Source organism: Mixophyes fleayi, chromosome 5, assembly GCF_038048845.1.
Source record: "Mixophyes fleayi isolate aMixFle1 chromosome 5, aMixFle1.hap1, whole genome shotgun sequence".
NCBI lineage: Eukaryota > Metazoa > Chordata > Amphibia > Anura > Limnodynastidae > Mixophyes > Mixophyes fleayi.
In genome coordinates, this window is record NC_134406.1 from 103,439,386 (window position 1) to 103,453,913 (window position 14,528).

Below are 14,528 nucleotides of genomic sequence, written 5' to 3' on the forward strand. Positions count from 1 at the left end.
CAGGGAGAATGCCAGACTCTTCAGGGAGTGAGGGAGATCACCCCTATTTCAGGGAGTCTCCCTGACATTCAGGGAGAGTTGGCAAGTATGATATAAATAAATGACGATGATGATGAAGATCAGAGGCCTCCAGGTTGGGAAATAATTACTGGGGGACATATACTGGCATGTCAGGGCTCTTTCAAACTGTTGCTATTGGGCCTTGGAACACGCTAGTTAAGCCCCTGGAACACACAACACTACTGTACACTAGACATTGTTTTGTGTGCACTTCTTTATCCATTTAGACATCAGGGGGGATATTTACTAAACTGCAAGTTTGAAAAAGTGGAGATGTTGCCTATAGCAACCAATCAGATTCTAGTTATCGTTTATTTAGTACAATCTACTAAATGACAGCTAGAATCTGATTGGTTGCTATAGGCAACATCTCCACTTTTTCAAACCCGCAGTTTTTGGTAAATATATCCCCATTATCTGCTAGAAAAAAGGTATACCTCTACTCAGAAATATGATACAACGTGCAAGTAATAGAAATCTGGTTTATCTAATAAATACCTAGGTTTTTCAAATAAGGGGTAATATGGAGCACAATACCTAAAATGTAGTACATTACACTTAGAAATGATCCCATGCTGCACCTGTCATTCCCTACCGTATGGTTACTTACGGAGGAGGCTCTTTATTTGTGTTATGACATGGCAGCATTGTGTTATGGCAGTAGCCTTTACATAATTTTTCATGTACTTTACATTGAGTATTGAAGACACTAAATAGGTGTTCCAATGCTGTCTCACCAACCTATCTAATTCTGCCCCCTGCACCACCCCTGCAGGCACTGCTATCTGCTGCCTTCCTTAAAATATCCCTTGAGATTTGGTCAACATGGTTTTAGCTGTCACTGAATATATTTTTGGAGCACACCAATTTTGCTATATTTGATAAAGGAAATTATATCAGTTGTAAACATGGGAAAAGGGCTGACTACTTATTTACAGACAAGTTCATGGTTTGTTAGTCTGAGGCTTAATGATGAATTCAAATGATGTTGTCCTCTTACTAAAGGTCAGCTGGTGGAATGCCTTTTGGCTAAGATCGAGTGTAATTCTGTCATATTCCAGAGGGAGAACTGGCCCTCTAAAGAGTGGACAGGGTAAGTTGATTTGAGGCCAAAAAGCTAGTGTGTTTAGGAGCCTGAGGTGCTGTATGTGCCACTGGTAGTATGTCTCCAGCCCTTAACACTTTTGCACAGAGTAAGGCACAAGCACCTGATACCACTTTTTGTTGTTTGCCCACGCCTTAAGAAAAAATATTTATTTATTTTTTATATCCACCCGCCATAAGGGTGTGGCCTTTAGACACTATTATTAAACACAGCACTAAGCACCTTTTTGGATGTTTTTCATTTGTTTTTGTCATAAATATTAAGGGGTTTGTCTAAGACTCAGGGGTAGCCCTCTCCCCAAGTTTACCACGGCTCCTTCCTTTTGGGTGGTGGGGAGACTGAAGACCCAGTTTCATTTCCTGAGCCTTAAGGCAGTGGGCCTGAAGACCCTGGCCTCCTAAGAGGCCTTCTGTCTCTGGGGGATGGGGAGGAACAGGGCCCTTTCACTTTTGGGAAGGGTCCAAAGACCCAAGCCCCCAGCACTGCCTGGTCACAGCATTGGGTGATTGGTGCACCTTAAGCTTCAATCAAAAAAATGGTGTTAGAAGGTGACCATCTTCCAAAGAGCAGATGTACTTGGAAAGGGATATTACATGGTTCAATGTAATGCATGTAAGGGATTGTGTGTTTATGTGTTAGCCTTTAAATATACAACTAAATGTAAAAATGAGCTATGCTGTTAATGCATGAAAGAAGCTCCTGCCAGTAAATTTTGTTTAAAATGCACCATTGCAATATATACAACATGCATAGTTTGCTATTATTACTGTCTACTTCAGCATTTTTTATGACCCCCAGTGGACAATGACCTTTGATTGCCTTGTGTCTTACAGTCATTAACATAACATGGTATTTCCTCACACTTTGACCAATTGAAGTCTTTAATTTACTAAATTAATGCACACTGTTCTCAGCCTGGCACAATGACATTAAAAATGATCTGAAATGACCCCAATGTAATAAACTTTTCTTACAATCAGAGTCACAATGGAAATTGTTTAATGTTCTCAGCCATTAATATCAATGTCTGTCAGCCTTTACAGCTGTAGGAGTGATTTGTAACTCAATAATTTTCATTGGTTCTGCTGTCAGCTAAGAATTTTGCTGCCAAAAGGAATTGCGTAATCTCTGCTGATTATTCTGACTTTGTTAGTGGAATCTCAAACTCCATTTAAAGCCTATGATATTATTTACATCAATTATGATATTGCCTTTACATATTTGTGCTCATCATGACCATATGTTTTTCACCCAAGAAAATATCTGCTTAGTCATTATACAGATGTTTTAAATTCCCCCTGGTAGTCCTCAACATTTGTTTGTTGGCTGAAATAACTGTGTATGAACAATTCACTTTTCATATTCTTGTTTCTGTGAGGTTGAGCTACGTTCAAACTTCTTTGACATATGAAAAGCTTACACACATTGCAACACATATATAACTAAATAAATATGTACAGGCCAAAACCATGGCCTAAAGAAAGAGTTTGATTTCACAATGCACATGTTGTAATACATTTCAGAGGTATAATAAAAAGAGTGTTTATTTCTGTTTGTCTGAGAAAGATTTAGCATTGCAGGCAATATATCAGTCTTATTTTATTTATCTTTTTGCAACATATACATATTTTAGATCACTTCAGGTTGTCTCTGTATGACAAAAATAAATGTATGAAATGAATTAGAAAAGCAGTACATCCATGTTATCTGAGTATCTGTAACCTTGTACTCACTGACTGTCATGTACCATGCCTTCATGGCTACTCAGAAAAATATAATCCATTCAAAATGGCTGCTATCCACCATTTCATTATGACAGAAGGTCAATTAGCAGTTAAGCTGGTAACAAGAAATCATTTCTGAGGTGTACATATATAGAGAGTAGGGATGTGCACCGGCGACTTTTGAGGTCTCGTGTTTTGTGTTTTGGATCCGGATTTTCGTTATTTTTGAGGTTCGGATTTGTCTCGCAAAACACTTGACGAAAGGTCTCGGTTCGGATTTAAGGTATTGGATTCGGATTTTTTTTGAAAAAAACATAAAAAGTTTAAAAATCAAGTTTTTGGGCTTATTTTCACTCCTAGGCTATTATTAACCTCAATAACATTCAATAACAAGCATTTCCACTAATTTACAGTGTATTCTGAACACCTCACAATATAGTTATTAGTCCAAAACGTTGCAACAAGGTATCTTTCTGGACTGCGTAGAGGAGTGGGTCACCACAATATATATTAAAAACCCTGAACTTTTATGATTCGCACCAATAATTGTACCTGGACTGCGTAGAGGAGTGGGTCACCACAATATATTAAAAACCCTGAACTTTTATGAATCGCACCAATAAATGTACCTGGACTGCGTAGAGGAGTGGGTCACCACAATATATATAATAAGAAAACCATCAACTTGTTTGATTCGCACCAATAAATGTACCTGGACTGCGTAGAGGAGTGGGTCACCACAATATCTTAAAAACCCTGAACTTTTATGAATCGCACCAATAAATGTACCTGGACTGCGTAGAGGAGTGGGTCACCACAATATATATAATAAGAAAACCATCAACTTGTTTGATTCGCACCAATAAATGTACCTGGACTGCGTAGAGGAGTGGGTCACCACAATATATTAAAAACCCTGAACTTTTATGAATCGCACCAATAAATGTACCTGGACTGCGTAGAGGAGTGGGTCACCACAATATCTTAAAAACCCTGAACTTTTATGAATCGCACCAATAAATGTACCTGGACTGCGTAGAGGAGTGGGTCACCACAATATATATAATAAGAAAACCATCAACTTGTTTGATTCGCACCAATAAATGTACCTGGACTGCGTAGAGGAGTGGGTCACCACAATATATATAATAAGAAAACCATCAACTTGTTTGATTCGCACCAATAAATGTACCTGGACTGCGTAGAGGAGTGGGCACTGGGCACCACAATAAAATATATAAAAAACCTTCAACAGGTCTGCATTACACTACACATACGGCTGCTCCTCCATCCTCTCCATCATATACATGTTGGAGTTTTAGCATGTGACAACCTCTTGTTTTTGATAATGTCAGTGCATTTTGAATATTTTTCAATTTGCCCCACACCACTGAATGTACTTTATCTATGATACGCATCTATCTATCTTGACTGCGTAGTGTGGTGGCCCCGGTACACAATTTGGTACCGGGGCCACAATAAAATAAATACACCCTCCACGTGTCAGAATTCCACCAAACAAGTATCTGGACTGCGTAGTGGGGTGGCCCCGGTACCCAACTTGATACCGGGGCCACAATAAAATAAATACACCCTCCACGTGTCAGAATTCCACCAAACAAGTATCTGGACTGCGTAGTGGGGTGGCCCCGGTACCCAACTTGATACCGGGGCCACAATAAAATAAATACACCCTCCACGTGTCAGAATTCCACCAAACAAGTATCTGGACTGCGTAGTGGGGTGGCCCCGGTACCCAACTTGATACCGGGGCCACAATAAAATAAATACACCCTCCACGTGTCAGAATTCCACCAAACAAGTATCTGGACTGCGTAGTGGGGTGGCCCCGGTACCCAACTTGATACCGGGGCCACAATAAAATAAATACACCCTCCACGTGTCAGAATTCCACCAAACAAGTATCTGGACTGCGTAGTGGGGTGGCCCCGGTACCCAACTTGATACCGGGGCCACAATAAAATAAATACACCCTCCACGTGTCAGAATTCCACCAAACAAGTATCTGGACTGCGTAGTGGGGTGGCCCCGGTACCCAACTTGATACCGGGGCCACAATAAAATAAATACACCCTCCACGTGTCAGAATTCCACCAAACAAGTATCTGGACTGCGTAGTGGGGTGGCCCCGGTACCCAACTTGATACCGGGGCCACAATAAAATAAATACACCCTCCACGTGTCAGAATTCCACCAAACAAGTATCTGGACTGCGTAGTGGGGTGGCCCCGGTACCCAACTTGATACCGGGGCCACAATAAAATAAATACACCCTCCACGTGTCAGAATTCCACCAAACAAGTATCTGGACTGCGTAGTGGGGTGGCCCCGGTACCCAACTTGATACCGGGGCCACAATAAAATAAATACACCCTCCACGTGTCAGAATTCCACCAAACAAGTATCTGGACTGCGTAGTGGGGTGGCCCCGGTACCCAACTTGATACCGGGGCCACAATAAAATAAATACACCCTCCACGTGTCAGAATTCCACCAAACAAGTATCTGGACTGCGTAGTGGGGTGGCCCCGGTACCCAACTTGATACCGGGGCCACAATAAAATAAATACACCCTCCACGTGTCAGAATTCCACCAAACAAGTATCTGGACTGCGTAGTGGGGTGGCCCCGGTACCCAACTTGATACCGGGGCCACAATAAAATAAATACACCCTCCACGTGTCAGAATTCCACCAAACAAGTATCTGGACTGCATAGTGGGGTGGCCCCGGTACCCAATTTGATACCGGGGCCACAATACCTCCTCAAAACATGCTCCAGACAATTCGTCATTGACAGACCCCAGACAGACAGGGTCGTAGTGTTACTGTTTGACTTTGTAAACCCAAAAAAATGTCCCTGTTGCACTTGCACATAGTCGTGCAATCAAGACTGACTTTTTCATTTAAAGGCACGATCTTTCAAGTGTCAGAAAGAGAGAGAAGACACAGGAGAGGAGAGTTGTAGCTGGGGACCTGGGGTGGAAGCTCCCAGGCTCCCCCAGCATTGCCTGGAAGTCTGAGCGTGGTGACTGAGCCAGGGCAAGGAATGTGTGCCCTGGATGAGGGGGAGAACTCCATGCCACTATAGTGAACCCAAGAGAGAGGGGGACACTGCACATGGAAGAGGCCCTGGAGTGAGGGCTGCTACAAGAGGCATGGTAGCTGTAGTGTCAGATCCTGAGGCTGAGAGTACACAGAGTGACGTGTCAGAGCACAGGAGACATTATCCCCGCAGAGGAGGGATGAGCTGCAGTTGAGAGGTCTGCTGTTGAAATAGGACATGCACACTTTAACAAACCAATCATTTCAGCGACAGGGCCTACCAAACAACTTTGACTGAAATGATTGGTTTGTTTGGGCCCCCACACCAAAAAAGCTATTCATCTCTCCCTGTACAGACTAAACAGGCTCTACTGAGGCAAGATGTCGTCCTCATCCTCAACCTCTGATTCCTCTCCCCCTACAGTGTCTACTTCCTCCTCATCACACATTATCAATTCGTCCCCGCTGGACTCCACAACCACAGGTCCCTCTGTAGTATCTGGAGGGCAGTGCTGTACTTCATTGAGGAATTGATTATTCATTTTTATAAACATCATTTTTTCAACGTTGTGAGGAAGCAACCTCCTTCGCCGCTCACTGACCAGGTTCCCCGCTGCACTAAAAACTCTTTCCGAGTACACACTGGAGGGGGGACAACTCAGGTAAAATAGAGCCAGTTTGTACAGGGGCTTCCAAACTGCCTTTTTTTCCTGCCAGTAACAATATGGACTGTCTGACATGTCTACTTGGATGGTGTCAGCAAAGTAATCATCCACAATTTTTTCTATTGTGACAGCATCCAATGCAGCGAGAGTAGACATGTCTGCAATGGTTGGCAGGTCCTTCAGTCCGGACCAGATGTTATCAGCATCCCCGCCAGTGCCTCTTTTGGGAAAACTGAGCTTTTTCCTCGCAGCCATAGATGTGGAAGAAAATGAGGGTGGAGCTGTTGGCATGTCACGGTCCTCTTCAGAGGACAATCTCCTGACCAGCAGGTCTTTGCACCGCTGTAGATTTGTGTCCGCCGGAAACAGAGACACAACATACGCTTTAAACCGAGGATCGAGCACGGTGGCCAGAATGTATTCCTCTGACTTTAAAAGAGTGACCACCCTCGGATCCTGGCAAAGCGTACGAAGGGCTACATCCACAAGAGCTACATGCTTGCTGTAATCGCAATGGCTTACCAGCTCCTCCCTCACTTTCTCCAGCTGCTTCTGCAACAGCCTGATCAGGGGAATGACCTGACTCAAGCTGGCAGTGTCGGAACTGACTTCTCGTGTGGCAAGTTCAAATGGCTGCAGAACCTTGCACAACACGGAAATCAGTCTCCACTGCGCTTGACTCAGGCGCATCCCCACTCCTTTGCCTATGTCGTAGGTGGCTGTGTAGGCCTGAATGGCCTTTTGCTGCTCCTCCATCCTCTGCAGCATATAGAGGGTGGAGTTCCAGCGCGTCACAACCTCTTGTTTGAGGTGATGGCAGGGCAGGTTCAAGCTTTTCTGATGTGCCTCTAGTCTGCGGTAGGCACTGGCTGAATGCCGAAAGTGTCCAGCAATTTTGCGGGCCACCGCAAGCATCTCCTGCACACCCCTGTCACTCTTGAGGTAATGCTGCACCACCAAATTAATGGTGTGGGCAAAACATGGGACGTGCTGGAAATTGCCCATATTTAATGCCCGCACAATGTTACTGGCATTGTCTGACACCACAAATCCCCATGAGAGTCTAAGTGGGGTAAGCCACTGGGAGATAATTTCCCTCATTTTCTCTAATATGTTGGCAGCGTTGTGCCTCTTATTAAAGCCTGTAATGCACAATGTTGCCTGCCTTTGCATGAGCAGCCATTTTGTAGATGCTGCTACTGATGCAGCTGTTGCTGTTGCTGCGGAAGGGGATGCATCTACCCAGTGGGCTGTCACAGTCATATAGTCCTTCGTTTGCCCAGAACCACTTGTCCACATGTCCGTGGTTAAGTGGACAGTGGGTACAACCGCATTTTTAAGAGCACTGAGGACACTTGATCGTACTTCTCTGTACATTTTTGGTATCGCCTGCCTAGTGAAGTGGAATCTCGAGGGGATTTGGTACCGGGGACACAATACCTCCATCAACCCTCTAAATCCCACTCCACTGATGGCGGACACCGGGCGCACGTCTAACACCAACATTGCAGTTACAGCCGCAGTTATACGCTTTGCAATAGGGTGACTACTATCGTATTTGGTGGTCATGGCAAACGACTGTTGGACGGTCAATTGTTTGGTGAAAGACTTAGCGGTCTTACGACTTCCCCTCTGGGAAGATGACCGACTAACAGCAGCAACAGCAGCAGTGGCAGTAGTAGGCGTACCGCTGCAGGATTCCTCGGATGAATCCCGTATTGAGGAGGACTCAGTCTGGCTGGTGACTTGGGCTGCAGGACTGAATCTGATGGAGATTGTGGAGGAAGTTGACGAGGAGGGTGTTGCTGGTGTGTATCCAACTGGACCACGGGATTTAGGTGTCCCTGTACCGATGAGGGTCCTAGCCCCAGTTCCTGAACTAACCACTGAACTATGAAGGTTATTCAGGTGACGTATAAGGGAGGATGTTCCTAGGTGGGCAAGATCCTTACCCCTGCTTATTTGAGCTTTACATAAGCTACATATTGCCATACATTGGTTGTCTGGATTTGGATAAAAATAACTCCAGACCGAAGAGGTGCATTTTTTGGTCTTCTGACCAGGCATGACGATGGGCTTTTTCATCCCATGGACATCAGCTGTTTCCCCCCCTGGTGCCTCATTTACAATAACCACATCACCATCCTCATCATCAAGTTCCTCCACAGCGCCAGCTACATCATCAATAGCCTCCTCCCGAGCCACCTCTTCCCGTACAGTGATGGGAAGGTCAGGCTTGACAACCACCAACACGCTTGGACTCGCCTTGGGGATTTGTGATAATTTCTCTTTAGAAGGCAGAGTTGTTTGCTGTTTTGTTGCTGACAGCATAACTCTCTTCAATTTTTTGTAGGGGGGGGGAGGAGGAGGAGGGCTAAGATCCGTGGGTGAAGCTGAACCACTAGTCATGAACACGGGCCAGGGCCTAAGCCGTTCCTTGCCACTCCGTGTCGTAAATGGCATATTGGCAACTTTACGTTTCTCCTCAGATGATTTTAAGTTTCTCTTTTTGCTACTTTTTCTTAACTTGGGCTTTTTGGATTTTACATGCCCGGTACTACGAGATTGGGCATCGGGCTTGGAAGACGACGTTGATGGCATTTCATCGTCTATGTCATGACTAGTGGCAGCAGCTTCAGCATTAGGAGGAAGTGGGTCTTGATCTTTCCCTACTTTATCCTCCAAATTTTTGGTCTCCATTATATGTAGCACAAGATACTGCAGAATGTGTGAACTTGGTAATATTGCAGTACCAATGGACTTATAATGCTGGATTGGTTTTGCAAATTTGGTTATAATTATTATATATATTTTTTTTTTTTTAAATTTTTTATTTTTTTTTACTTTTTTTTTATTTTTTACAAACTTGGGAATAATGGGGAAATAACTATGCCCTTAGAAGCACAGAGCACAGGACACAGCACCACTGGACTGAACAGGACACGGCACAGGACCCAGCAGCACTACGGAACTCAGCAGGACAGAGCACAGGACACAGCACCACTGGACTGATACTGCAGAATGTGTAAACTTTGTAATATTGCAGTACCACTGGACTTTTACTGCTGAATGTGTGAACTTGGTAATATTGCAGTACCAATGGACTTATAATGCTGGATTGGTTTTGCAAATTTGGTTATAATTATTATATATATTTTTTTTTTTTTTAATTTTTTATTTTTTTTTACTTTTTTTTTATTTTTTACAAACTTGGGAATAATGGGGAAATAACTATGCCCTTAGAAGCACAGAGCACAGGACACAGCACCACTGGACTGAACAGGACACGGCACAGGACCCAGCAGCACTACGGAACTCAGCAGGACAGAGCACAGGACACAGCACCACTGGACTGATACTGCAGAATGTGTAAACTTTGTAATATTGCAGTACCACTGGACTTTTACTGCTGAATGTGTGAACTTGGTAATATTGCAGTACCAATGGACTTATAATGCTGGATTGGTTTTGCAAATTTGGTTATAATTATTATATATTTTTTTTTTTTTTTAATTTTTTTATTTTTTTTTACTTTTTTTTTATTTTTTACAAACTTGGGAATAATGGGGAAATAACTATGCCCTTAGAAGCACAGAGCACAGGACACAGCACCACTGGACTGAACAGGACACGGCACAGGACCCAGCAGCACTACGGAACTCAGCAGGACAGAGCACAGGACACAGCACCACTGGACTGATACTGCAGAATGTGTAAACTTTGTAATATTGCAGTACCACTGGACTTTTACTGCTGAATGTGTGAACTTGGTAATATTGCAGTACCAATGGGCTTATACTGCAGGATTGGTTGTGAAAATTTTGTGGTAATTAAAAAATATTAAAGTAGTTTTTGGTATTTTATAAAAAAAACTTTTTTTTATTTTTTTAAACACAGGGGAATATTGGGGAAATAACTATGCCCTTAGAAGCACAGAGCACAGGACACAGCACCACTGGACTGAACAGGACACAGCACAGGACCCAGCAGCACCACTGACCTCAGAAGGACAGAGCACAGCACACAGCACCACTGGACTGATACTGCAGAACACAGCACAGCACAGCACAGCACAGCACTAAACAGCACAGCACTAAACAGCACAGAACTAAACAGCACAGAACTAAACAGCACAGAGGACCACCTAACACACCCTCCCTCTACCCTGATCAATGCCCGAGTGAAGATGGCGGCGACTAGCGGGGAATTTATAGGATCCGAGTATCGCGAGATCCGACAACGGGATTATGAGTCAGAGCCTCAGTTTCACTTTTGAATTTGGCGCCAATACCCGGATCTGTCTCGGATCCGACTCGGATCCGCAACGTTCGGGTGGGCTCGGATTTCAGAAATCCGAGCGCGCTCATCCCTAATAGAGAGTAGATAGAAAATAAACAGAAATAGAGTAGATAGAAAATAAATAGAAATAGAGTAGATAGAAAATAAATAGAAAGGATATAAACATGGAAATTCTGCCAGTTATGAGTAAATATCTATTTTTTTAGTCTCTATGTACTGTGTTTTTATTGATATGGCCTTGGATGCCACATTATACCACTCACTAGTTCTCCTTTAGTACTAATAAGCTGCTGACAATATTCACAAAATAATGCAAGACCATCTAATGTCAAGTAAAGTACAGACTTCAAGGTTACTTTAGTTTTATTGCTAACTATAGTCAAGGCTGCTGAGAGGTTTCCTGGGCAAAGGAGAATCTGCTCATTCCAGCTCCCTCAGGCTTCTTGTGCGACATCTGCAAAAGTGTAAATGGGTGTGTGACTGCACTGATAAGGCTGCTTCATCTAAAAAGGTTTGCAGCATACTGCATAGGGTGTGTGAACAAATGGGCCTATGGGAAGCTATTGGACAGTGCTGTAACTCTCTCCCACATAGTCCGGCCCCTCCCTCGGTGCTCCTGTCTGCACTAGCAAATATGTTTTCTTAATAAAGAAGAAGAAATGGGTTAAGGATTAAAATCCAATCTGGTCCTGAACTGGACCTCGGTGTATGTCAGGGCCGAAAACCATTAGACCAGTCTAATAAAACAAGTGATCTAAATTGTGTTTGACCCACATCAGCATGTGTGTGCTCACTTACCATAGGGCATAGGGCATGATATGGCTATAATAGATTTGCTGGGCTCAACACCCAAATGACTGGATCTTTGTAATTTGACTGACTGGGTCAAACCAGGACCGAAACTTCTTATTTAAAGATATGCTTTGAGAAAAAGACTGGGAAAGTAGGGAACAAATACATTATTTATATGGTACTATATATCTAATTTACACTGAATAATTAATTTGTTCTTCAAGCCAAAGCCTATGAGCCTGCTGCTCCCATCATGTTAATTTGAAACAAACTTTTCATTGTAATTTGTGGAGAAATTTTGCCTAGAATTAAAAAAATGTTTGACTTAAGAAAAAAATAAATCTAAAAAAATGGCAAAAACGCCTCATAATATTACAACTAACATTTGGACCACTCCTTTAACTCACTTTTACCCCTAAATACTGTGCACTGCGTCTTAAATTGTGATTTCTTTTTTGCTATGCGTCAAAGGGAGAATGTTTGTGTTTCTAAAAAATCTTTCTAACTCAACTTGCATAAAATGGTCTGGAGTCTGTTAGGGAAGAGTACGGCAGGTTCTCCAAACATCATCATGATTAGCTATTTATATAGCACCACTGATTCCGCAGCGCTCTACAGAGAACTAACTCACCTCAGTCCCTGCTTCATTGGAGCTTATAGTCTAAATTCCCTAACATACAGAGAGAGAGAGAGAGAGAGACTAGGGTCATTTTGATAGCAGCAAATTAACCTACTAGTAAGTTTTTGGAGTGTTGGAGGAAACCGGAGCAACCGGAGAAAACCCACGCAAACACGGGGAGAACATCCAAACTCAACACAGATAAGACCAAGGAATCAAACACATGACCCCGGTGCTGTGAGGCAGAAGTGCTAACCATTAAACCACCGTGCTGCCTTTTTAGGCTAAATTTGGTACCATTAGGTCCTGTAACTTGAAAATAAAGGTGTGTACAACAAAATGTTAGTTGAGGTAGAAGGATGCTCCAAATCCTACAGCGCAGAAACTAATACGGGTAAAATTACTAACTGCAAATTTGATTTATGGCTCTGCGTTTATGCTGTTAATATGGTGGTTCAATGTGCAGGGTCTGTATAAAGGGGAAGTGCAGAGTAGTTTACCCATTATTCCTAGGGGAGGAGTAAATTCATCAATCACTGTGGAACAACACGTGTTGTTATAAACTGACTATGAGCATGTAAATGCGTTCTGCTTTAACATATACTTTTCCATAAAAATCCAAATTTTACCTACCTACATTTTGAAAAAGTCTCTATAAAATGATTTCTTTTTCACATTTATAATTTCTACAATATTATTAGAGCCTTTTAAAGATTTTGTTGGGGGTATTTCATATCACTAACATGTTCCTCTGATCACTAAATTGCAGGTGAGAAACACTTAAATCGCAGCAACAGAGTTTCATCGGAGGAAGCTTTGACAGCTGATGATGCTGGATCTGTAAACAGCTACACGGATGATTACGGCATTGTGAGCTCTCCATCAGATAGTGTCTCTCTAGATTTGCATAATGATGGAAATAAAAGAAGAGAAAAATACACAAATCAGGAGAAGAGCAATGGAACAAATGAGATTTACAAAACCAATCTGCAGCCTATCAGAGCTGAGTCCTTTAACAGTGAGGACTCATGGAGCCTACATACAAGGTACTTTCATGCACACTTTATAAATGTTCAGTATTATTGCTTTATTAAAGGGCTGAGAGATTTCCCTAAAGGCCTTTTTTTTTGTTACATACTCTGCTGCACTAAGCATTTCAAAGGTCTTTCTTTTCTTTTATATGTATAGTCAAGAACCCTTGTCTACTTTTATTTTACCCTTCTGTTTTATATATTTTACATGTCATCTAATCCTGTAAAAATCGTGTGTAAGTAGGTCAGTTTGAAGGAGCGACAGTTTTTTTATTATTATTATGTATTCTTAAAATGCTTTGAAAAGGTCCTGAATTGGAAGCAAGATAGTCTCTAGTTTATATATGTGCATTATTTGACTCCACAAAATTCCATAATGTAGACCCGTTTTTTTTATTTAAATTGTACAGACCACCAGAAGTTACAAAATGAAGTAAGTCAGGTGCTCCTTTCTCTCGCTGGAAACACACTGAACCATAACTCCAGATCTCCGACCAAATAATGGGCTTGATGGGGGTGGGATAATTCCAGACCAAGTTTTCTGATTCACAGCATTATCTGGTAGGGAAAGAGGCTATACTCTTGCACCTCATTTTATATCTGGGCCTAAGTTATCGATAGGAAAGAGTGTTCAGTACAAAACCTGAACAGTGAAACAGGTAAAGATTAAAGTGGGGTAAAAGGCATAGCAGCCAATACAATTTTTTCTTTACTCAATGGCGAACAAGCAGATTAATATATAGTTAAGCTTCTCTTGGTTGATAATGGATTTATTTTATTTAACAACATATAACTGTTTTTTTTTGTAGTTGTTTTATGGACTTTGTGTGTTTTTGTTTGTTTGTTACATTTTACATGTACCTTGTCTTTATCAGAAATCTTACAACATTTTTTTCAGTAAATCTGTTTCATTTTCTTACCAATATCCAATATTCTTTTCCATAAGCTCCATCACCCCAATATTCCTTCAGGAGGACCTGTCCACAACATCCACGTCATTAAATTTAATACTGTGACGACTTCTCTGACTGTCCTCTATTCTCTCTTTCTTTTATGAACAATTTTAAATTTAAATAATCTATTGACAGATTTACTTTTCTGCTGCCCCTAATAAATTCCAGACCTTGGCTTTAATTTCAAACTCAAACCTACTCCCATGATTGTCACA

At 42.2% G+C, this 14,528-nt stretch overlaps 1 protein-coding gene across 2 annotated transcripts in view; it reads left to right on the forward strand.

The window, feature by feature from the left end:
• Positions 1–14,528, forward strand: part of COBL (cordon-bleu WH2 repeat protein) — a 329,526-nt gene that overhangs the window by 264,615 nt on the left and 50,383 nt on the right. For both annotated transcript variants that reach the window (XM_075212632.1, XM_075212631.1), the window contains one exon: positions 13,099–13,375. In XM_075212632.1, the coding sequence (XP_075068733.1) occupies positions 13,099–13,375 (277 nt within the window). The remainder of the gene's footprint in view (positions 1–13,098; positions 13,376–14,528) is intronic.